Genomic DNA, 25820 nt, shown 5'->3' with positions numbered 1-25820 from the left:
GCTCCATCTCCTGACTATATATTTTCAAGGGCTGTTCCCCATGCTTGCAATGTTCTTCCTCTTCATCATCACCTCCTGGCTTCCCTAGCTTTCTTTAGGTTCAAAATTCTACTTTCTGCAAGAAGTCATTCCCAATCTCCTTAATGCCAGTGCCTTCCCTCTAAAATTATCGGCAGTCTATCATGCTTATATCTCATTTGGATATAGTTGTTTGCCCTTTAGTTTATAAACTCAATGATAACAATGACTTTTTTTTTTGGGGGGGGGGGCTTTCTTTGTAACTGGCACCTTAATAGGTATTCAATAAAAGCTGGTTGACTTGAGACTTACAAAAATAAATAAGAATTATTCACTTTGATGTTTCCCATGGATATAAGTGAAACTACCAAACAGAACTTTAAAAAACATTTCCAAAGATTATGCAGCAACCAAAGATTGGGTTTCCCTCACTGCTGGTCTTTGAAGACCAGGGATAGAGATTTAAAAAAATGAAATTGTGAAGTGAATAGCGAGCTAAAAGGCTGGTTTCTGAGAATCTGGATTTGGATTTATGGATCACAATTTCCTACACAGTTTTCAGTTTGCCAGCCAGAGATTTACACACCAAAATTTTTCAGAGTTTTGCAAATCTAATTAAAAAGACTTTAAAGATGAAGTATGAAGAAGACTGCTACTGTAGATCTCCAACATTAGATACTAAAGAGTTAGCCTAATGACTGTAGTCTCCAAGAAAGAAGGGAAAAAAAGCAGGTGAGATCCCCCCAAATTCACAGGTGACACAACCCCAGAAAGAAGCCATTAGTAAAATCCATGGCTTCCATAGACAAACCTCAGGTCCTAATACTAAAAGCAAATTTGACCTGACATGTCACTGAGACTTGGTGAGATATCTTGAAGAAAAAAATATTAATACTTTTCTCTGTGTTTTAGGCACACTTTCTAGAAACAATTGTTAATTAATTTACTATTACTCTAAATCCAATTATTTCTAGCTTAGAGAGAGAAATTTTCAAACTGACATAGTCTTGTTCCCTCCCCTCCACAAAGCTGTTGGATTGGATACCTCTAACAAGAGCATCTTATGGTAAATTTATTGGAATCTTAATCAATAAGGAGGATTTTCAAAGGATTTCATAGATGAAACCACCTGGATCATGGCTCCGTATGGACATATTTTAAAAATTATTTTCAACAATTATTTTCAACAATTATTTTCAAAATATGCCCATTAGAGACATGATCTAGTGATTTCATCTATGGAAGCACTGTGAAATAGGTTCATATTTTCAAAAGAAACAGGAAAGGGGATGGGGTGAACATTTGTGTATTAAGAAAGTATATTCATTTCATCCAGTTAGCCAGCAAACATTTATTAAGCACCTTCAATGGGCCAGGGACTTGTGCTAGACTCCAGGGATACAAAGAAAGACAAAAGACACAGTCCCTGCCTTCAAGAAGCTTTATTCATTCAAAGAAATTCAGGAGCCAGAGGGGGAGTATTTGGATGGAGACCAAATGAGGGAGAAACAGAAATGTCATTGGAGTATACCACAGACCACTGGCCAAAGACCAAGGAGTAATTTATCCTGAAAAACAGCAAAATCCTACAGTTGGAAAATAACGAATCTTTAAATACAACAGAGGATTTTCCACTATTCCAGAACTGAGTAGAAACTTTGAAAATGCACACACAGGAGTCAAGTGGAACTTAAAAAAGGGTAAACACAATTGAGTTAGTGGAAAGGTTTGAATGAAATGCTTACATTGTAATAGGGGAAGGAGAAGGGACTAAGCATTTCTGTAGTGTCTACAATGTGTCTGGCATGATATGTAAAACACTAAGCACTTTACAAATAACTCATTTTGTGAACACTGCATTATATTTATATGTATACATATACATGTATATATGCATGCATGCGTGTATGTACATGTATGTATATAACATATATGTATATATGTATACCACAACCCTTTGAGGTTGGTGCTGTTATCATTTCTATTTTACAGATGAGGAAACTGAGACAAACAGAGGCTAAGCACATTTACCACAATCATACAGCTAGTAAGTCTGAATCCAAATTTGAATTCCTGAGTGCTGTATACACTGCATCAGTGAAATGCCCAAGGGGGAAGGGAAAAAAAAATGTTCTGTTTCCTGAGTCTTAGGGGGAATTAAAAGCATTGGACCTAGATGTAGTTTTTTTTTTGTTGTTCTGTTTTATTGATTTTAAGAGAAGAAAGAAAAGGAAGGGGAAAAGAAATACCACTAAGCAAGAAGATAGAGGAGCTTACTTTAAACTGAATTTGAGAGAAAAGGATATTGGAACGGAATTGTAAGCATCTCATATCATCTCAAGTATCATTCATCTTGGATTAGGACGGATAGTTTAACTGTATTGGATGTTTAAATACATGTATTTGATAGTTTAAGTGAATTTGGTATACCACTTGGGTGGGAGATTTAAAAGAAAGTATAGAATTGGAGGGAAGAGACACAAGCAAAACAAATTTTAATTTCTCTATAAAAGATGATTTAAAAAAAAGAAATAAAGAGAGGAGACTAGGGTCTGGTTTTGGTAAAGAGAGGCAAAGCGGAGGAGTATAACTGATTACTTCAATGATAGATTACATGTTTTAATCAAATTTCTTTTTCTCCTTAATAAAGTGGGGATTGGGGGGAAATATAAGGTTATAATGGAGGGACATAGAGCATACATGTACATTATATATGCGTATATGGGTGTATATATGTATACACACACATACATACGTATACACATACACACACACACAACATGCACTGAATTGCATTCTATCAAGTATTTAAAGGAAAAGTCAATTGAATTGTAAAGAAGAATAAAGAACAAATATTTAACATATGCCCCTTTCAGACCTGGAGCAGTATAACAAGAAGGTAAATAAAAAAGGAGTTAAGGATCTGAAAATAATTTTAGAAGAGAAGCTCCAGGGTTTCTCTGTTACCTCTAGGATCAAACACAAACTCTTCTGTTTATCATTTAAAGCCTTCACAATCTGGCTCCAGCCAGCTTTTCCAGAGGGATGTTACATTAGCCTCCCGCTTCTGCTCTGTGCTCTGTGTCATTAAGGTCGATTTTCTAATCCCTGCTTCTGTTCCTTTGCAAAAACAATACTCCATGCCAGGAATGCTTTCTCTCTTCAGCTTTTCCTCATGGAATCCCCTTCTCCTGTCAAAGCTTAGCTCAAGGGCCACCTCCTTCAAGAGACCCTTTCTGATTATTCCAGTTTTTAATGCCCCACCCCCATCATTCTTTATTTTACATATATACTCATCTATGAACATGTTGCAGTCCCTTATTAGAATGTAAACTCTTATTAAAATAGTATTTTCCCCAATTACATGTAAAGACAACTTTTGCATTAATTTTTTTTTAAAAATTGAGTTCCAAATTATCTCCTTATCTCCCTCACTGCCTCCTCCCTAAGATGGTAAAGAATTTTATATAGGTTATATATGTGCAATGATGTAAAACATATTTCCATATTAGTCATTTGGAAATGACTTTTTTCAAGAAGAAACAGACTGGGGCAGCTAGGTCGCACAGTGGATAAAGCACCGGACCTGGATTCAGGAGGACCTGAATTCAAATCTGGCCTCAGACACTCGTCACTTACCTAGCTGTGTGACCCTGGGCAAGTCACTTAACCCTCACTGTCCGGGGGTTGGGGAGAAGAAACAGACCAAGAAAAGAGAACAACCAAAAAAAAAAGTAAAAATAGTATGTTTTAATTTGCATTCAGATTCCATCAATTCTTTCTCTGGAGGTGCATAGCATTTTCCAGTGTGAGTCCTTTGGAATTGTCTTGAATCATTGTATTGCTTGGAGAAAGCTAAGTTGTCCATAAATGATCATCACACAATGTTGCTGATACTATGTATAATGTTCTTCTGGTTCTACTCACTTTATTTTGCATCAGTTTATGTAAGCCTTTCCAGGTTTTTCTGAAATCTGCCTGCTCATAATTTCTTATTGCACAATAGTATTCTACTACATTTGTATGTTCACCCATTCCTCAATTGATGGACATCCCCTCAATTTCTAATTCTTTGCCACCACAAAAAAAAAAAACCCAAATGCTGCTATAAATATTTTTGTACATGTTGGTTATTTTGCCCTTTGTGATCTCTTTGGGCTACAGACCAAGTAATCATGTTGTTGGATCAGAAGGTATGCATAGGGGCAGCTAGGTGGCACAGTGGATAGAGCACTGGCCCTGGATTCAGGAATACCTGAGTTCAAATCCGGCCTCAGACACTTGACACTTACTAGCTGTGTGACCCTGGGCAAGTCACTTAACCCCCATTGCCCTGCGCAAAAAAAAAAAAAGTATGCATACATGTATAACCTATATCTGATTGCTTACCACTTCAGGGAGTGAGGAGGGAAAGAGAGGAAATGAGGGATAGAATTTGGAACTCAAAACTTTAAATAAAAATTTTTATTATTTAAAAAAGGGGGTTTGGTTTCCCTTTGGGCATAGTTCCAAATTATTCTCCAGAATGGTTGGATCAGTTCACAACTCTACCAACAGTGGTGTCCCAGTTTTCCTATATCCTTTCCAACATTTGTTACTTTCCTTTTCTGTTATATTAGCCAATCTGATAAGTGTGAGATGGTACCTTGGTGTTCTTTTAATGTGCATTTCCCTAATCAATAGTGATTTAGAGCATTTCTTCATATGATTATACATAACTTTGATTTCTTCTTCTGAAAAAAATGCCCGTTCATATTCTTTGTCTATTTTTAATTGGGGAATGACTTGTATTTTTATAAATTTGACTCAGTTCTCTATATGTTTGAGAAATGAGGCCATTATCAGAGACACAATATAAAGATTGTTTCCCAGCTTTCTGCTTTCCTTCTAATATTGGTTGCATTGGTTTTGTTTGTGCAAAGCCTTTTAAATTTAATATAATCAAAATTATTTATTTTACATTTTGTAATGCTATCTCTTATTTAGTCATAAATTCTTCCATTCTCTATTCCTTGCTCTCCTAATTTGCTTATGGAATTACCCTTTATGTCCAAAATCATGTATCTATTTTGACCATATCTTAGTCAGGGTTGTAAGATGTTGGTCTATACCTAGTTTCTGCCAAATTGTTTTCTAATTTCCCCAGCAGTTTTTGTCAAATAGTGAGTTCTTATCCCAGAAGCTGGAGTCTTCGGGTTTATCAAATGCTAAGTTGTCATACCATGGTCATTTACTGTGTCTTATGTACCTAATCTATTCTACTTATCTACCACTCTATTTCTTACCCAGTACCAGATAGTTTTGATGGTTACTGCTTTATAATATAGTCCAAAATCTGTTTTGGCTAGGCTACCTTCTTTTGCATTTTCCCCCCATTAATTCCCTTGATATCCTTTACCTTTTGTTCTTCCAGATGAATTTTGTTATTTTTTCAGCTCTATAAGATAGAATTATCTGTGATAGCATTATCTTTAAGATAATTTTTTTGGTGTTTTGATAGAGATGGCACTGAATAAGTGAATTAGTATAGGCAGAATTGTCATTTTTATTATTTTGGCTCAGCCTACACGAGCAATTGATATTTTTCCAGTTGTTTAGATTTGACTTTATTTGTATAAAAAGTATTTTGTAATTGTGTTCATATAGTTCCTGGGTTTGTAGTATGTAGACTCCCAAGTATTTATATTGCTTACAGTTATTTTAAATAGAATTTCTCTTTCTATCTCTTGCTGCTGGGCTTTGTTGATCATATAAAGAAATGCTGATGACTTATATGGGTTTAACTTATATTCTACAATTTTGCTAAAGTTGTTCATTCTTTCTAGTTTTTTAGTTGGTTCCCTATGATTCTCTAATTATACTATCGTATCATCTGCAAAGAGTGACAGTTTTGCATAGTTTTGAAGATAGTTTGCCATTGTCGATTTTTGTTCCTTCAATTTCTTTTTCTTCTATTGCCATAGATAACATTCCTAGTACAATATTGAATAATAGTCGTGATAATGGGCATCCTTGTTTCACCCATAATCTTATTGGGAAGCCTTCTAGCTTATTCTCATTACAGATAATACCATTTTAAGGAAAGCACCATTTATTCCTATGCTCTCTGATGTTTTTAATAGCGACGGGTGCTGTATTTTTGCAAAGCTTATTCTGCTGCTATTGAGATAATCATGATTTCTGTTGGTTTTATTATTGTTATGGTCAATTATGCTAATAGTTTTCCTAATATTGAACTAGCCCTGCATTCCTGGTATAAATTCCCCCTTGTGATAGTGTATGATCCTTGGGATATATTGCTGTAACCTCCTTGCTAGTATTTTATTTAAAATTTTGGCATCAATATTCATTAAGGAAATTGGTCTATTGTTTTCTTTGTTCTAGCTCTTCCTTGTTTAGGTATCATCAGCATATTTCTGTTGTAAAAGGAATTTGGTAGGACTTCTTCTTTGTCTATTTTCCCAAAGACTTTGCATAGTTTTGGAATTAATCTTTCTTTACATATTTGCTAGAATTCACTTGTGAACTTATCTGGCCAGGGATTTTTTTCTTAGGGAGTTCTTTGATGGCTTGCTCAATTAGAAGATAAACTCAAGGGAATTAACACTTACATTTGTACCCCCAGTGACTAGCACAGTGCAGGGGCTTGTTAATTGGTAGAATATATTTAAATACATACATACATTATACACATATATATGTATAAAATATACACACATATACATGTGTGATATGTGTATATATATGTGTATGCATATGTTCCATAAACTATATTTCTTATCACTTAAAATTATATCACCCCTAATAAATATATTTAATAACAAACTAGTTTTGGATAAATTTGTGAATATTCCTAGGGAATCATCTTTTTTGTGCCCTCTCCCTCATTGTTATTCTTTTGTCTTAAAGTGCAGAGAGTTGATTTTTAAATCATCACAAGATTAAATTTTGTGATATATTCTTTGAATGAATAAATTATGAAGTTCATGATAGAAATAATTTTCATTCATTGATTGAAGGCTGACCATTCAGCTGTTGTAGGAAAAAACACAACAATGCAAGTCAGAAAGGTTCAAGTGCAGTCCCTGTCCCATACATAATAGCTATGGAGCCACATTAAATGACACAACCTTTCAGAATCTCAGGTTCTTCAAGTGTAAAGTGGGCTAATTATAGTTGGACTACCTTACCTCATTTGGTAATTATGAACATAAAATGAGATAATGAATTTTAAAGTGCTTTAAATAGGGCATTACAGAGTAATTTATTAGCTGTGTAAAGTACTGCTCTTGAATTTAAAAACAAAAACCCTGGGTTCAAGTCCTATCTTTGAATGATATTAGCTATGTAACTTAGGCAAGTCTTTGGGCCTCTGGAAACTATTACCATAAATTAAAGACTAGTTAAGATTTTCATCTGTGGAATCACTGGTTCTCGATGGGTCTGTTGTTGGAATTGACCTGATTTATATTCTTACCTACTGATTAGCCTTTAAAGATAAAGTCTAAAGTCTGATTTTATCAAAGCCTACTTGCCCTTTTCTAGTGGGTGAGCCTCTATGCTCCTGCCCATATTCTGAAAAGGAGAACACTCTGAGTCTTTTAAAATAGAATAAACAAACAATAATCAATGTGTTTTAAGAGCTTTGCTTTGATAAATTTGAAAGGCTTGATTACCCCTTGGGTGGGAATTTCTTTATTCTACTTATCTCAAGTTAGAATTAAAAATTATTTAAAAAAAAAAAACTGGGGAAGGGGGTCAGCTAGGTGGTACAATGATTAAAGCACCAGCCCTGGATTCAGGAGGGCCTGAGTTCAAATCCGGCCTCAAACACTTGACACTCACCAGATGTGTGACCCTGAGCAAGTCACTTAACCCTCATTGCCCCACAAAAAAACCCAACCCCCAAACCAAAAAAAAACCCATGAATTAAAAATTATTGAATAAGTATCTAGTTCCTCTTTTGGGAAGGGCCTATTTATCCAATTCCAGATAAATTGATGTTTTAAAATCCAGTGAGATTAAAACTCCTTGTTATCAATTTTGAATGCTAGGCCAGTTGTTTATGTGTTTTCTTCGAATTTGTAAATGGTGGAAATTTGGAAGAATACATGGAAGTCATTCAGACAGCTGACCTGGAATTCAAAGCTATTGTCATAACATTTTTATACTCTTGAGATGGGTAAATCTTATAACATCAGCAGTTGCCTTTGCCTCTGGGCCAAAATAATAAAAATAATTTTTGTTCATTACATTACAACTTTTACTTGCTCTTGCTTTCAGTGATTCCCGTGCCGCCCCCCCCCCCCCAGCAGTTTTTCTTTTGAAGGTTTCTGTTATCTTCTTGACACTTCTTTTGCTGTTTGTCAGTGGAATGCTGAAGAACTGCATTCTTTTGTAACATTTTTTTCCCAGCTAGCTTCCTAGAAATCTACTAGTTGCCAGGATGAATGTGTTTATATAAAAGAATTGTTCTGTTTTTAATCACAGATGAATAATATAATTCAATTCAATAAAAATTGAAGTGCCTGATATGTGTCAGGATACAAAGATGGCCCCCCTAAAAGTAATATAATCTCAAGTCATCTTTGCCCTCAAGGAATTTACAATCAACTATCTAATTATAACTTCATATCAAAATTGTGTTTTTGTTATTTATTTATATTAAGAGATTTCTAAATTCTGTTTCAAGCAACACACATGGCATTTTATTTTGAGCATCATGGCTTGCCCCTTTACTTTGTTTTTTATTTTATAATAGTGTTATTTTTTATTTCAGAATAGAGAAAAGGAAAAAATTCTGCAATTCCATGATTGAAAACTTGATTAAAACACCATATTATAAAGATAGTATATAGTATATCCTGAAAAATGAGTTGTAAGGGTTTTTACAAAGGAAGTTCTTGGGACAGAGGGATGTAAATAAATAGAAACTGCCTTTTGTAATACCTTGATCTAGGCCAAGAAATCTTTTAGGAAATGATCCAAAGCATTTGACTTCCCAGTTAAGGTCCCATAGTGAGTTTTATCTAATGCGGATCTTACTTTGTTTTTGTAAAAATAAGATTATTTTATGTTCATTGAGATTTGTAGAGTCTAGTCCCTGGAAAAATAACTTTGGCCTTAGGATATGAGGTTGAACTATGAGCTATGTTATTTTTTTCTTTTTTAAATATTAAAATTTCTTTTATTATGAAATTAAACGTCAAAAATAGGAATGTTTATGAACTCGGGAATATCTGTTAAGGACAATTTTTAAGAAAGTATTGCATTTAGCATGATAGCAATGCTGTGTCTGAACCTTCTTCTGCCTATTTTAAAATGTTTTAATGATATTCTTTTTTGTGCTTTACAATACTCAGTAACTAACCACACTGCAAATACATATAGTCAAACAAAACAAATGAACACATTGGTCATGTCCTAAAATGTGTGTGTGTGAAATTTCTGCCAAGAGACAAGAGGCATCTTTCATTACCAATGTGACCATGTGACTATGTTCTGTTATCCCTTACAAAGAGTGTAGTTTCTCAGATAAAATTTGAGAGAGAACTATGCCTGACAGTTGAGAGTGAAGCTATGAATAGGAGACACAGCTCCCTGTTTAGCTGATATGTTGTATCAATGTGAGGCTTCTCAGTGAGAACAAGCACATCAGTACTTTACCTTTTGCAAAGTGGTTTCTTTATACTATTTCATTTGATGCTCACAACAATCCTGTGGGGTAGATACAATTTCAGCCCATTCTACAGGTGAGGGTAACTGAGGATGAGAGAGGTTTAATGACTTGTCCCATCGTCACACAGCCAGAAAGTGACTGAGGCAGAATATAGACTTGGATTTTTATGATTACAGGTCCTCTCTCCTTTACTCCACTTAACTCCCTCATGAAGTGACTCTAAAAGCAACTGGCCAAGCTCTGATTCTTCTGGAGCTCAGGTCACAGGAATGGACTTAGTCAAGTCCAACAAGGACCTTGAAGGCCATCTGTCAGTCTCCCTTTGGTTTTATCTAATGTTTTTTAATCTGTTGAACTTGGACCCCAAGAGTATTGTTGAGAGAATTGCCAGCATTCTGGTTCTGCTAAGATCATTATTTGAATCTTGAAAGACTGGTTGACTCCTGTTGAGCAGGTTTATACAAGGCCGATAAATATGTCAGAAATGCAACCAAATACTAGGCCCTCCTGTTCAAGTTTGGCAGTATCTTTGAAGCTGTCTGGTTTTACCAATTTGGATGTACTACTTTGCCTGTCTAACTGATTGAGCTTAGCTTAAGTATACAAGGGGGAGACATTTAAAAATCCTTTGCTTCAAAATTTTAATTTTCTTAACGATGATTTTAGTTAGGAATGAAAGAATAAAGCATTTAGTAAGTGCTTACCATGTGGCAAGCATCGTATTAAATTGAAAGCAAGTTGGTCTCAGTTTTTAAGGTACTCACATTCTAATGGTGTAGATAACAAATATGAGAGGTTTCAGCTTCAAGTCAGATAAAAAGATCCCTTGGGCCTTAGGGAACAGAGGCATAGCAAATGGTAATGCATGTTCTTTAATGTCATTTCTACTGATAATTATATCCATTCTGGTTTTGAACCATTTGACAGTAACCAAGGGCTTTGATGACAACTTTATTTTCAGGGTCTTCATCTTTCTGTGCCTACAGCAGCGGTGCCTGTGTCACAAAGAAAACGGATTCTTTCTCCACAATAATTGCTCTCATAAATGATGGCTGTGGGTCTCAAGCTTACTATCAGTGATATGAGGAGAGGAATTGCCTGGCACATCTCATCCTGTCTCTCCCTCAGGAAGGGCCAGGACTTAGCTACGGCCTTGCCAATGTTTCTGGTAGCCCTTGTCATTTCAACTTACCTTTCCCTGGCCTTTTTTTTTTACCCTCTCTTCACTTTCTCCAACTATTTCACTGTGGCCCTGATAAAAATCAAATGTAGCAAATCTTCAATTTATTGAATTTCAAGTTCAATCTCTTCTCACCCAGACCCTGGGCTTCATGGTTCTTCATAAAATTCTTCTAAGAGGAATCTATTCCCATAGAGAGTAACCTGGGGAATAGAGAAGTGTCCTGGGATATAGCAGGTGCTAAGACTAGCTTTCAATCTTTCCCCTCCAAGGTGTTGGTCATTTTCCTATTAATCTAGGATAATTCTGGGGTGAACTAAAGTGTACCCCCTCGATCATTCCAGATAGTAACCCAAACCCTGGGAGGTGAGTGCAGGAATACATACAATATAATACCATAAATTATTTTGGACTTGTCTGCATACAATTTCTACCTATTGCTCCTACTTTTGCCCTTTTCAGCCAAGCAGAATAAGGCTATTTTATCTTCCACATGCAGCTTAAGCCCTTCAAATACTTGAAGACAGTTATATTCCATTCCGCTGCTACAGCTCTGTCCCCTCCCCCCCACCAAATCTCCTCTTCTCTAGGCTGTCACCAGCTGGATCCATATATGGCTTTTGAGGTTTTTCATTATTTTTGAGTTGACCAATTTTCTTCTTAAAAAATGACACCCAGGGGCAGCTAGGTGGCGCAGTGGATAGAGCACCAGCCCTGGAGTCAGGAGTACCTGAGTTCAAATCCAGCCTCAGATACTTAACACTTACTAGCTGTGTGACCCTGGGTAAGTCACTTAACCCCAATTGCCTCACTTAAAAAAATTAAAAAAAAAATGACACCCAGAAATAAATGTCATATTTCAGATGCACTTGGACTAGGACAGAGTTCAGAGGGACTGTCGCATTTCTAATTGTGTACACCATGCTGTTCGTAATGCAGTCAATGATTTATTCCATTAGCTTTGGGGGATATTATATATATATATATATATATATATATATATATATATATCACAGTTTACTAATATTAAGCTTGCAATTTATTAAACTCTCAGATCTCTTTCAAATAAACTTCTGTCTAGATATTCCTTCCCATTTTGTCTTTTTTGAACTTATTGCTAGACTTTATATTTATCCCTATTACATTTCACATTCCTAGATTCCTTCCAATGTTGACACCTTTTCTAATCTTCACTTTTATTGATTCACTAGAGTTCTCTAAATATGCCATCTGCAAAAAGTGATATGTTTTGTTTCCTCGTTGCCTATTCTTATTCCTTCAGTTTCTTTTTTCTTGTCTTCTTTCTAAAGCTAGCATTTCTAGTATGATACTGAATAATAATGGTGTTGATGGACATCCTTGCTTCACCCATGATCTAACTGGAAAAATTTCTAGATTATCCCCATTATAGATAATATTTGCTCTTAGTTTTGGATATTACTTATCCTTAAAGGAAAAGCTCTATTTATTCTATGCTACTGTTTGGTTTTTTTTCTCATTTTTTTTTGTTTGTTTTTTTTGTTTGTTTTTTAGTGAGGCAATTGGGGTTAAGTGACTTGCCCAGGGTCACACAGCCAGTAAGTGTTATGTGTCTGAGGCCAGATTTGAACTCAGGTACTCCTGACTCCAGGGCCGGTGCTCTATCCACTGCGCCACCTAGCTGCCCCTATGCTACTGTTTTTTAATAGGTGCATATTGTATTTTGTCAAAAGCTTTCCCCTGCATTTATTGGTATAATCCCATGGTTTTTGATGTTTTTATTATTGATATAGTCAATTATGGCTTTCTTAATATTATAGCAGCCCTGAATTTGTGGAATAAATCCAAGCTCTAGTATATGATCTTTGTGATTTATTACTATAGTCTCTCTGCTATATTTTATTTAAAATTTTTACATTAATATTCATTAGGGAAATTAGTCTATAGTTTTCTTTCTCTGCTTTTGTTCTTCTTGGTTTAGGTATCAAAACCATATTTGTGTAATGGAAGGAATTTGGTAGGACCCCTTCTTTATCTATCTTTTCAAAAATTTTGCATAGTGTTAGAATTAACTGTTCTTTAAATGTTTGGTAGAATTAACTTGTAAATCCACATGGTTCTGGAGTTTTTCCCCCCTTAGGGAGCTCACCAATCTTCACTTTCAATTAGAGAAAAAACTGGTATTATGAATTAAGATTGTAAACAAAGTGGATGTCCCTGAATTGGGGAATTTCTAAACAAATCATGCTACTGTCCAGGACAAGAAGTATCCCAGAAAACCAGTAGCAGGCCCAGCCACAGTTAACCAGTGGGAGACCCTGAGCCCCAGTGCTGCGTCAGGCAAGAAGGCAAACACCAATACCAGGGTCTCAGGAGAGCACTAAGTGAAAAGGTAGATTTCAGTGCCAGGACCCCCCATGTGTTACAGTGTAGCCCTGGAAAACTGTACAGACCCCACTTCAGAGATATCCCATTTGCCTCAGACCCCTGTGGCTTCTAGCAGCACCAGCCACCTGTCACCCCCAACCCATGTCCTCAGTACAAGACCAGGCAAACATCCACGGCCTGCACAAGAAATTTGGGACAGCGCCCCTTCCACCCCAGAAGCAGACCTCAAATTTAAAAGTAAGGAAAAAGACTGGAAAAGATGAGCAAAAAAGAATCTGACTGTAGAAATACAAACTCAGAAGCAGACAACAATGTCTTTTTTGGGGGGTGGGGGTGGGGAAATGAGAGTTAAGTGACTTTCCCAGGGTCACACAGCTAGTAAGTATCAAGTGTCTGAGGACGGATTTAAACCCAGGTCCTTCTGAATCCCAGGCCGGTGCTTTATCCATTGTGCCACCTAGCTGCCCCCAACAGATAATGTTAAAACACCTACAGGTAAAACCCCAAAGAAAAATGGGAATTGGACTCAAGCCCAGAAAGAACTTATGGAAAGCTGAAAAAGGAATTTAAAAATCAAATAAGAGAGGTAGAATAAAAATGGGAAAAGAAATGAGGGTGATACAAGAAATCATGACAAAAGAGTCAACAGCTTAGAAAAAGAAAACAATTCCTAATAAAGTAGAATGGGCAAAATAGAAAAGTAGGTACATAAGCTAACTGAAGAAAATAATTCTTTAAAAATTAGAATTGGACAAGTGGAAGCTAATGCCTCTTTGCGATATGAATAATCACTCAAACGAAATCAAAAGAATGAAAAAAATAGAAGAAAATGTAAAATATCTTATAAGAAAAATAACTGACTTGGAAAATAGATCAAGGAGAGATAATTTAAGAATCACTGGGCTACCTGAAAGCAATAATAAAAGGAGGACCTGAGATAATTTAAGGGGTGAGAAAGAAATGGAAAATGTTCTTCACATTCTGTAAAAAGAACTATGGAATCTGAATGTAGATCACAGTATACTAATTTTACTTTTTTTGTTGTTGTTTTTTTCTTTCTCATGGTTTCCTCCTTTTCTGATTCTTCTTTCACAGCATGACTAATATGGGATTGTTTAATGTGATTATATATGTATAACCTCTATCAGATTGCTTGTTGTCTTAGGGAAGGGAGGAAAGGAAAAAATTTAGAACTCAAAATCTTATAAAAATGAATCTTGAAAAAATATAGATATATATGATTGGAAAAAATAAAATACTATTAAGTTGGGAAAAAATAACTATAGACAATATACAATGCTTGGGAGTCTACCTGTCAAGATAAACCCAGAAACTATATGAACACAATTACAGAACACTTTTCATACAAATAAAGTCAGGTCTAAACAAATGAAAAAAATATCAATTGCTTATGGGTAGTCTGAGCCATTATAATGACAATTGTGCCTAAATTAATTTACTTATTCAGTGCCATATGAAACTACCAAGAATTATTTTATAGAACTAGAAAAATCATAACAAAATTCATTTGGAAAAATAAAAGATCAAGAATATTGAGGGAATTAATGGAAAAAAAATGTGAAGGAAGGGGTACTAGTTATACCAGATATCAAACTATGTTATAAAGCAGCAACCATCAAAACTATCTGGTACTGGTTAAGAAATAGAATGATGATAAGTGGAATAGACACAGTAGTAAATGACCATAGTAACCTAGTGTTTGATAAACCCCAGATGCTCAGCTTCTAGGATAAGCACAAAAAGTGCTTGGAAAATTGGAATATAATATGGCAGAAATTAGACATATACCAGCATCTTACATCATATACCAAGGTAAGGTCAAAATGGGTATGTGATTTAGGCATTAAAAAGTACCAAGCAAATTAGGAGAGCAAGGAATAATTTAGCTGTCAGCCATATAGAAAAGGGAAGAATTTATGACCAAATAAGAGCAAAATATAAAATAGATAATTTTTATTACATTCAATTAAAAAGATTTCGAAGAAACAAAACCAAAGCAGAAAACTGGGAAACAATCTTTACATCAAGTGTTTCTGATAAAGGCCTCATTTCTCAAATATTTAGAGAACTGAATCAGATTTATAAGAATACAAGCCATTTCCCAATCGATAAATGGTCAAAGGATATGGACAGTTTTCAGATGAAGAAATCAAAGCTATGGGGTGGCTAGGTGGCACAGTGGATAAAGCACCGGCCCTGGATTCAGGAGTTCCTGAGTTCAAATCCGGCCACAGACACTTGACACTTACTAGCTGTGTGACTCTGGGCAAGTCACTTAACCCCCATTGCCCCGCAAAAACCCAAAAAACAAAAAACCCCAGAAATCAAAACTACGACTAGTTATGTGAAGATATATCTGTCACTATTGATTAGAGAAATGTAAATTAAAACAAACTCTGAGGTACCACTTCACACCTATCAAATGGGACAGAAAAGGGAAATGATAAATGTTGGCGAGGATGTGGGAAGAATGGAACATTAATGTGATATTGGTGGAGTTGTGAACTTATGCAACCATTCTGGAGAGCAATTTGGAACTATGCCCTAAGGGCAATCACACTATGCATACCCTTCAATCCAGAAATATTACTACTAGGTCTATATCCTAAAGAGGTCATAAAAAAAGAAAAGGATCTATATGCAGAAAAATATTTATAGCATCTCTTTTTGTGTTGATAAAAAAAATTGGAAATTGAGGAGTTGCCCATTAATTGGGGTTTGGCTGAACAAGTTGTAGTATGTAATAGAATACTACTGATAAATAAAAAATGACAAGGAGGTAGATTTCAGAAAAACCTGGAGTTAAAGGAATTGATACAAAGTGAAATGACCAGAACCAGAAGAACATGGTATACATAGTAACAACAACATTATGTGATGGTCAACTATGAATGACTTAGTTCTTCTCAGCAGTACAATCCAAGACTCCAAAGGGCACAAAATGGAAAATGTTATCCACATCCAGAGAAAGAACTGATGGAGTCTGAATGCAGATCAAAATATACTATTTTCACTAGTTCTTCCTAGTTTTTTTCCTTTATTTATTTCTTCTTTTTCAAAACGACTAATATGGAAATATGTTTTACTTGATTGCACATATGCTGTTTCAAGAAGAGGGCAAGTTGAGGGGAAAAAAATTTGGAACTCAAAATTTTTCTAATGAATGTTAAAAATTATCTTTATGGGGGCAGCTAGATGGCGCAGTGGATAAAACACCAGCCCTGGATTCAGGAGGACCTGAGTTCAAATCCGGCCTTAGACACTTAACACTTACTAGCTGTGTGACCCTGGGCAAGTCACTTAACCCTCATTGCCCCCCCCCAAAATTATCTTTATATATAATTGGATAAAATAAAATACCATTAGAGAAAAAAACACACACATGTCAAATATGAAAAATACAGAGAAGAATGGAAAGATCTAAATGAACCAAAGGAGTGACATACATACAGTCAAGAAAACAATGTACACAATGACTGCAACAATGTAAATTGGGGGAAAAAACTACTCCCCAAAATTGAAAATGAGGGTTGCAAAATTATAAAGAACAACAATGGTTCAAAAGAAGATTTGTGAAAGTGAGAGTATTTTCTGAATTGTGATAATTTTTACACTTTTTCAATGTATAGATTAGATTTGCTGATTTATTTTCCTCTTTTTGTTTAAAAACAGGGGAAGGATACTGGGGAAAACTTTTGTGTTGTAAAAAACATCAATGGGTCAGACTGGTCATGCTTGTTTTCTGGCATAGGAGTTTCTCACTGAACAATTTGTGGGTTAGGAAAGAAGAGGAAGAAAAAGGGGGGGAGCAAGAAAACCTTTGGTTTAGACAAATTCTAAGTTAAAAAATACCTGAGAAGAGGCCAAGCTATAAAGACTTATATTACTTTGTAATACCGTAATATATAGTTACCTATTTACTTTATGAAGAAAGCATTTCTTAAAGCATTATATAAATGTAGTTTAAATAATAAAGTTAACTAATCAGAAACAATAGTTGTAACCTAGTAAGTAAATAGTAAAGGAATGTAAAAAGTAAATAGTAGGGCAGCTAGGTGGCACAGTGGATAGAGCACCGGCCCTGGAGTCAGGAGGACCTGAGTTCAAATCCAGCCTCAGACACTTAACACTTACTAGCTGTGTGACCCTGGGCAAGTCACTTAACCCCAATTGCCTCACCAAAAAAAAAATGTAAATAGTAAAGGAATGTAAGTCAGTAGTAAGGAAACATGAAAAAATAAAATTAATTTAGGTGTATTTTATTGGAGCAAAAGATGACCCTTTGGGGAAAGTTGGGAGAATTGCTATTACAAAGTTCAGAAGTCCAGTGGCTATTGGTAGTTAGATTTTGGAGTGTCCTCGGGTTGGACTCTGCATGAACGCTGTCTTTTCTGGGATAGCAGTTTTGTGCTCTCAGTGGTCTTGTTTTGGGACTGCTCCCTCCCTGAGAGTGAGGAAATGACTTGCTCCCTTAACCACCGGAGAAGCCGGCCTATGTTTAAACAGGACAGCGACTGTATACCTGGGGAAGGAGGAGGCTGGTACTCCCTCTTTCCTGTGGAGAGTGAGGAAGATTCCTCAGAGCTTCTCTTGTTCTTGTAGTTTGGTGTTTCCTTACTGTATTGACAAGTCTCCATCTGCCAAGGAAATGAGGAGTTACATCACCTGAGAGGAGTGTGGAAGAAAGTGACTTTCCTCTTGCCTCATTAAAGTGTTCTGACAATGTTTGTGAAAGGAGGAAATTTCCATAGTCTTTGATCCATCCTTTTCATGTTAGTATTTTAATATCTAATCCCATAAGAATCTGCCTAGTTCATATTTATTTCCTTGAGATTTTCCCTCTAGTACCCTTTGTCTTCCTACTCAATTCTTACTTTCTTCTACTTGGAAGAATAATCATTTCCCTCACCCTTATTTCTGTCAGTAATTTCCCACCACCCCAATCTCTTCAGCAGGGACAGCTTGCTCCATCTGGGGAGATTAAGGCTCTGTTTTGGGTTTTCCCACAGCAACCCTTCATTCTGTCCCCTTCGTCTTGTTTGGTAGCTCCTCTTGCTCACCTCTGCCCTTTGGAAAGTGATTTCCCAGTGCAACTTCCACAGAGTATTATGTATACTTAACCTCTTTTGTTTCCTTGAGCTGGCACTCCTGTGGCATGACTGGTTGGACCAGATGTCTAGCTTCTGGAGATTGAACAGTTGGAGAATCTGGAGACATACTGTCATCTTGGATGGACATAGTGGTGGTTTTAGTGGTTTCTGGAGGGGAAACCGTGGTGATCTGGGAGTCTTCTGTTGGAAGTGACCCAGGAATAAGAGTGTCTTCTTTCCCAGTGTCTGTTTCCAGCTCTTGAACAAAATAGTCCAGCTTTCCCATAGTCCGGTGTGGTTTTTTTTCTCGCTTAATGCCTGCCCACTTATTTTCTCTGTTTAAACCCCAGTCAGATACTGAGTCTGATTGGTCAGGGCCCAGATCAATATCCCATGCTAGGGTAATGCTAAGCTTGGAAAATTGTTCTGGGCTGGTGTGAACTTGGCTATATCTTCCTTTAGATCTCCCTGTGCTTTCAGTTAGCCATGCTCCTTGGATAGGGGGGAGGAAATGGATAAAATCACTTTCTGGGCCTGTTTCCTCACAGGAGTTTGTGTCCTGTGCGGGAAAATAGCCCACAGAGAGGCTGAAGTTGGACTCAGAGCTGCTAATCTCTGTGTCGGCACTATCACTCTGGGAGGATGGGGATGCCATAGTGTCAAAGGGCTCAGACCTCATGGCCTGGGTCTGGTCTTTCAGACCTTCCTCATCTGAGGAAACTGCAGAAAGTCGCTAATACTTTGCTTCTACTCTTTGAGTAATCATCCATTTCCATGCTTCCCATGAATGCCATCCCATACTCATAGGGGTTTGTACTCTTCATCTGCCAGGCAAAGGAGGCTACTACCTTCCTTAAACCCATTGTGATATGTAGCGGCCCTTCTCCCTAGAATGTTTCTCCTGGCATCTTGACTCTGTTCCTCTTGCTATAGTTTCTAACTTTAGTTACAAGAACAAACAGTTTATATGTCTTTGATGTACAAAGCTCTAGTGGGAGACCACATCAGGGAGAATAGCTATAGGTTTTTGAGTTAGTAACTGTGAGGGGCTACAAATTATTTTGGATCCTGAGAGTCACTTGCTTAAAGTCCAACTGTCACAGGGGGAAGTTCTCAGACCGTTGGTTACCACGGCAACCTATTGACCTAAGGAACTAAAGAGTAACTCAGAAATCAGGCCTGAGAGGCAGAGAACAAATCACTGGACTGTTAAGTTATAAGGAACTGCTAGAGGGACATAGCATCAGTTCTTTTGTTTCACTGTCCCTATACCTTTCCAGACTAGTGAACCCTATACCATTTGAGACCAGTAAAGATCTCACTAGTATGGTGACCACAGTCTCTTCTTGTTACTTTGAAAAGAGAGCCATTTCATTTACAGATGGGGAGGGAAACGGCAGCTTTGTATCCCCTTGGGGAGCAGTACTTTATGAAGACAAATTAAAAAATACCAAGACTGTTAGATTTGACAAAGTGAAGGTTGATGGGGGAAATCATACCCTCCTCAAAATCTATACAATCATGAATATGATATAGATATGAATTGCACATTGACTTATTCATCAAATCCAAAATAGTAGGATAAGAGGACCCTCTTTGCAACCTGAATGAGGTAAGTTTAGGGAAAATAAGAAATGTGACTTAATTCCTTTCAGAATTATGTTGTTTCTATCAATGGTTCCTTCAAGAGTGTTATCACTGTTTACCAAAATTATTTTTGGAAGAAATTCTAATCTCTTAAAAATAAAAAAAAACATAGATGTACAGGTAGTAATGTAAGTTTATAAAATATTTTATTTTTGTCATTTTAATTTATATTTTGACCTTAATAATCATTAACAAATATTTCAATATATAACTAAGAACAAGAAAAGGAATTATATATGAATCTGGTAACTTCTATTACATAGATTTTTTTTTTTTAGTGAGGCAATTGGGGTTAAGTGACTTGTCCAGGGTCACACAGCTAGTGAGTGTTGTGTCTGAGGCCGGATTTGAACTCAGGTACTCCTGACTCCAGGGCCGGTACTCTATCCACTGCGCCACCTAGCTGCCCCTTATTACATAGATTTTTAAAAGTGTATATTAAATATAATAAGGTAGTAATAATTGCTCAGTTTGTATCCCCTCTGAACTTATTTTTCTTTCTCTTTTGTATGTTTTAAAAATATCTTATTGATACTCTTTATTTCTTTGTGCCTATCACTGTCCACTGACACATTTGTTGTTGAGTCATTTTCTATCATGTCTGACTCTTTGTGACCCTATTTGGGGTTTTATTATCAAAGATACTGGAGGGTTTTGCCATTTTCTTCCCCAGTTCATTTTACAGAAAATTGAGGTACACAGGGTTAAGTGACTTGCCCAGGGTCATACAGCTAATACTTGTCTGAGGTTGGATTTGAACTCAAGGAGATGAGTCTTCCTGATTCCAGGACTGCTTCTCTATCCGCTACACCATCTAACTGTCTCATTAACCCATCCTTTCCACTAAATAGAAGCCAGCCCTTATAAGAAATAATTATAATAAAGTAAAGTAAAACAAATCAACACAATGACCATGGCTCAGAATGTCCATCTCCTTCTATGGCTCTTGTCAATCACAATCAGTCTTCCAAAGTAATGATTGGTCACTGTGTTAATGAGTCTTCATTATGGAGTTATGAAGATTTTTACATATATTATTTAATTTGGTGTTGGGACCAACTTTGTAAAGGTAGATAACTATGGGCATTTTTATCACCCCCATCTTATACAGGTGATGTGCTAGTCAAGTTCATTCAGTACATGCATATCAGAAGTAGAATTTCAACTCATTTTCTGCTGATTCTTAAATTTTTGCATTTATGCTTTCCAATAATCTAATTTAACTCATGCTCAAAGTGTTTATAGCAAGGAGAATGAACTCTTTTTAAAATTTGGTGGTTAGTTGTTCTTCCTATCAAGCTGAAGACACAATTTGATAGGGATGGAAGTGGCTAATTTTGGTCTTTTAGGGAGATTATTGTATAAGGACAGCCTACTTAAGTGTATCTGGATCTCTCCAAGGGGTTGATATAGTTTGACATGGTTGAATATGTGTGCTTTTAAAAGCTAGCAGTAGTAGTCTCAAGGGACAATCTTCCTATTTAAAGGAATCAGTAAATTTCAATTCTTAAAACCCTGAAGGATTTATATTGAGTCAGTTTTATGTATTGTCTTATGCATGCCATATAGGGCCACCAGGTGATGCAGTAGAGTCAGAAAGACTCATCTCCCCAAGTTCAAATCTGTCTTCAGGCACCTATTATCTGTGTTACCCTGGACAAGTCATTTAACCCTGTTTGCCTTAGTTTCCTCATCTGTAAGATGAGCTAGGAAGGTAAATGGCAAACCACTCCAGTATCTTTGCCAAGAAAACAAATAGGGTCATGAAGAGTCATACACAACTGAAACTACTGAATAATATGGCATATATTAAGGTGCTAAGAAGACCATATATTTACTTTAATAAGAGGGGATGGAAAGGAGGTGGGAAGTAAGCCCCTCTCCATCCCTTATCTTTACCACACACATATTCAAACAGTAATTCTAGATTAATGGCTCCTGAGAGCATGTTTTGAACCAAAGTGAAATTGGGCCATATCTCAAAACTGATGGGATTTATAGAAAAAATTTAAAACATATTAAGTTCTATACATTCCCCAGAATTCCATAGAATCAACAATCAATTAACAACTATTTATCTACATGCTGGGTACTGTGCTATGGCATTAGGGATATGAGTACAAAAATTATCTCACCAAAAAGAAATTTTGGGAGGGATCTAAGCGGCTACAACAGAATCAAGAACCTGGAATCAAGAACCGAGTTCAAAAGGAAAATTTTTTCCAGTAGCAGAACTGGAAATAATAGATAGTGATGCAAAAAATGGGTAGGAGAAACTACTAATTGCAACTGTCAAAAAGAGAATATTTTTAAAGTCCTTAATTCCAAAGTACAATATAGTAATGAGTCTTATGTATTCCTTTTCATTTTCTTGTCTAAATTCAAATGGTTCCAAGTTTGCCCATTATATAATTCGTAATAAGGAAAATGAAATTCAGAAAATGTGTAGTTTTCTTAGGATTTTTAGAAATAATTTAAAGGTGATTAAAACTATTGATCTCTTTTATTTTTTAATATCACCCTCATTTCCAAATACCACTCATCCTCCTATTCCCTCCCCAGTAAGCCATCCCTTCTCAGTCAATCCAAAAACATTTATTAAGCTCTTACTTTGTGCCAGGCAGTGTACTAAGTGCTGGGGAAACAAAGAAAATCAAAAGTACAACCTCTGTCTACCATCAAGGAGTTTGAATTCTATTAGGGAAGATGAGATGGAGCTAAGGAAGCAAAATATTCTAGGGACTAGGGATAGCTAGTATTAGGGCATGCAATCAGGAGATAGTCCAGTGCGTTTAAGAAACAAGTATGAAAGAAGAAGACTAGAAAAGTAGGAATGTATCAGAGTCTGGTAATAGGGAGCCCCAGAGGAGTTTGAGTTAAGAGAAGGGGATGAACTATGTGTCTGTAAAATCACTTTGGCAGTTGAGTAGAAGATGACTGGTATAGGAAAAGACTTGAATTAGGGAAACCAATTAGAGGGGTATTGTAATAGTCTAGGTAAGAGGTGATAAGTGTGTGTACTGGAATTGTGGCTATGTGAGGAGGGAGAAGGGGGAGTGTATACAAGAGATAATGTGATGGTAGAAACAAGATTTGATAATAGATTCATTATGTAGCACCCCATATAGTGAGACTGTAGTGAGAGTGAGGAGTCAAGGAAAACATTATGGTTGTGAACCTGAGTGATGGATAGGATTACCCTTGGAAATATTAGAAGAGAGGAGGGTTTGAGAGGAAAGATAATGAGTTCAGTTTTGGATATGTTGAGATCAAGATGCCTACAGGACACGTGGTTTGAAATAACCACGTGATATGGGACTGGAGCTCAGGAGAAACATGAGAAAGAGGGGAAAAATTCATTTTTAATAAAACTAACCAACAGATCACCAAGTATGACAATATAAACAGTATTCTGTAGCCATATTCTTCATCTTACAAAGAAGGGGAGGAGGTCACTATAATTATACATCCTTTAGGGGTTTTTGTTTTGATTTATATTTACATTGTTATAGTCATTGTGGATATGATTTTCCTCATTCTGCTTATGTCATTTCCTCTTTCTGCTTATATCGTTTTACACCATTCATTTGAATCTTCCCAGATACCTCACAAGTCCTCCTACTCATCATTTCTTATGGCACAGTAATATGCCATTATTTTCATGTTTCACAGTTTGTTTAGTCATCCCCCATTATTGAGCCTCTATTTTGTTTCCATTTCTTAAGGAGGAGTCATTAAAAAACATAGTTTGGTTTTTAAGACATCACTACAAAAAGTTGAAAAGCCTTGTGAGACAGTAACGGCAACATTGTGTAATGATCAATGGTGATAGACTTAACTCTTCTCAGCAATGCAATGATCCAAGACAATTCCAAAGAACTCATGATAGAAAATGTTCTCCACATTCAGAAAAAAACCAAAAACCTGTGGATTCTGAATGCAGATTGAACCATACTGTTTCTACTTTCGTTTTTGCTTTTGTTTTTTCCTTTTTGAGGTTTCTCCATTGTGTTCTGATACTTCTTTCACAACATGACTAATGCAGAAATATGTTTAATGAGATTGTACCTATATCAGATTGCTTTCTGTCTTGGGGAGGGGGGAGGGAAAGAAGGAAGGGAGAAAAATTTGGAACAAAAAATCTTATGGGGGCAGCTAGGTGGCACAGTGGATAAAGAACTGGATCCGGATTCAGGAGGACCTGAGTTCAAATCTGACCTTAGACACTTGATATTTAATAGCTGTGTGACCCTGGGCAAGTCACTTAACCCCAATTGCCTCACACACAAAAAAAATCTTATGAAAACACATGTTGAAAACTATCTTTACATGCAACTGGAAAATAATAAAATACTCCTATGATTTAAAAAAAAAAGCCTTGTGAGAATCTGCAGTAGGAATGATGCCTTTAAAGGACCATGTAGCATATTTAACTTAATTTCAAGGCCTTTTGTCATTTCAAGGAGTACATTTTACTCCTCATCTTTGCTTTGATTATCTCTGATTCAAGGTCTCAGACCCAACTTGACAGCCAAGTTCTGGGCTGTGTGTGCAGATGCATGGTTGAGTATGTTCCTCACATAAGCCAAACACATAAGTAGCTTTTGAATTATCCCTTTTCTTTTTCTCCTGCGGTCAGTTATTTTAGATAAGAAAGAAATGGCTGTACCAAATAGACTCAATGTCTAACAACATTTTTATGGTTGAAATAAAACAATGGGATCAGAAAAGATCTTTAAAACTCCCTAGCTGCTTTAAACAAAAATAAATCCTATTTTGTAATGATCTCTCAGTGGATATGTCTTGACTTCCTTTGCAGTTTCGATAAATGGGTTTAACAATTATTATCTCCAAACTACTTTTTTTTTTCTTGAAGGATATTTAAAAATTCTCCAACTTAAAAATAATGGAATTTTTTTTAAGTGAGGCAATTGGGGTTAAGTGACTTGCCCAGGGTCACACAGCTAGTAAGTGTTAAGTGTCTGAGGCTGGATTTAAACTCAGGTCCTCCTGACTCCAGGGCCGGTGCTCTATCCACTGCGCCACCTAGCTGCCCCTATTATTATTATTATTATTATTATTTTTTATTTTTAATTTGGGGATTGATATTGGGCTTTCTTTATAGCGGGCACTAGATATGTATATGTTTTCTGGTTGAAAATATAATCTAACCTCTCAGCTTAGTTTCATTAAATAGAATAACTGAACCAAAGCTAACTATAAAACATGCTTAGTGAAAAATTTATGTTTAATTTCTTCAGTTATATAATAAGCAAGCATATTACTGAAAGTAGTAGAAGCTTAGTTTGGTGGTTATAATTCTGAACATGCAGTTAGAAAGATCTGGGTTTAAATCCTTCTCTTACCAGTATTAACTGAGTTATCTTCAGTCTTAGGTTTTTATCTTTGTGATCTTGGAGGGAGTTTCCACTCTGAGAAGGCCCCTCCTGTGTCAAATGTTTGTTTTGATTTCTAATGACATAGTTAAAATCTCTCAATCTCTCTGTCTCTCTCTGTCTTTCTCCAGTACGAAAAATTAACTAGGGAAAGGGACCTTAAACAGGGCCAAAATGAAGGACCAGTGGATGTGGTAAGAGTAGGTTACTGTTGAATCATATAATTTTAGGTTAGAAAGAGACCTGTTTTACAAAAGATGATTCTGAAGCCCAGAATGTTATTCAGACAATCCTTCAGCAAGTGTTTATTAGGCCAGGAAATTTTGCTAGGTGCTAGGGCTACAAAGACACAAGTGAAGTAGTACAGGGTAGACAACTTCTCTGCAAATTTATATAATCCCAGAAAGTTACCAAACCACCGA

The 25820-nt window shown here is 36.2% G+C and overlaps 2 protein-coding genes across 9 annotated transcripts in view; one reads left to right on the top strand and one right to left on the bottom strand.

Annotated features, from left to right (window-relative positions):
- PPFIBP1 (PPFIA binding protein 1) overlaps positions 1 to 25820 on the top strand; it is a 239265-nt gene that overhangs the window by 82673 nt on the left and 130772 nt on the right. The window lies entirely within an intron of this gene.
- C5H12orf71 (chromosome 5 C12orf71 homolog) lies at positions 17597 to 19034 on the bottom strand. The gene is made up of 2 exons (XM_043967633.1): positions 18387 to 19034; positions 17597 to 17902 (listed from the first exon to the last, which is right to left on the bottom strand). The coding sequence occupies exons 1-2, from the start codon at positions 19032 to 19034 to the stop codon at positions 17597 to 17599; spliced, it is 954 nt and encodes a 317-aa protein (XP_043823568.1).

The sequence above is a fragment of the Dromiciops gliroides genome, chromosome 5 (assembly GCF_019393635.1).
Source record: "Dromiciops gliroides isolate mDroGli1 chromosome 5, mDroGli1.pri, whole genome shotgun sequence".
Classification (NCBI taxonomy): Eukaryota; Metazoa; Chordata; class Mammalia; order Microbiotheria; family Microbiotheriidae; genus Dromiciops; species Dromiciops gliroides.
Note: the sequence above shows the minus strand (reverse complement) of the source record. Positions and strands in the feature narration are given on the sequence as shown.

What these genes read in the sequence shown, in the direction of transcription:
- C5H12orf71 (XM_043967633.1), bottom strand. Translation starts at nt 19,034, where the DNA reads ATGAGGTCTGAGCCCTTTGACACTATGGCATCCCCATCCTCCCAGAGT. An exon ending in AGCTCAAGGAAACAAAAGAG is followed by an intron (nt 17,903 to 18,386) that starts GTTAAGTATACA and finishes TTTCCTTGGCAG; the next exon opens with ATGGAGACTTGTCAATACAG.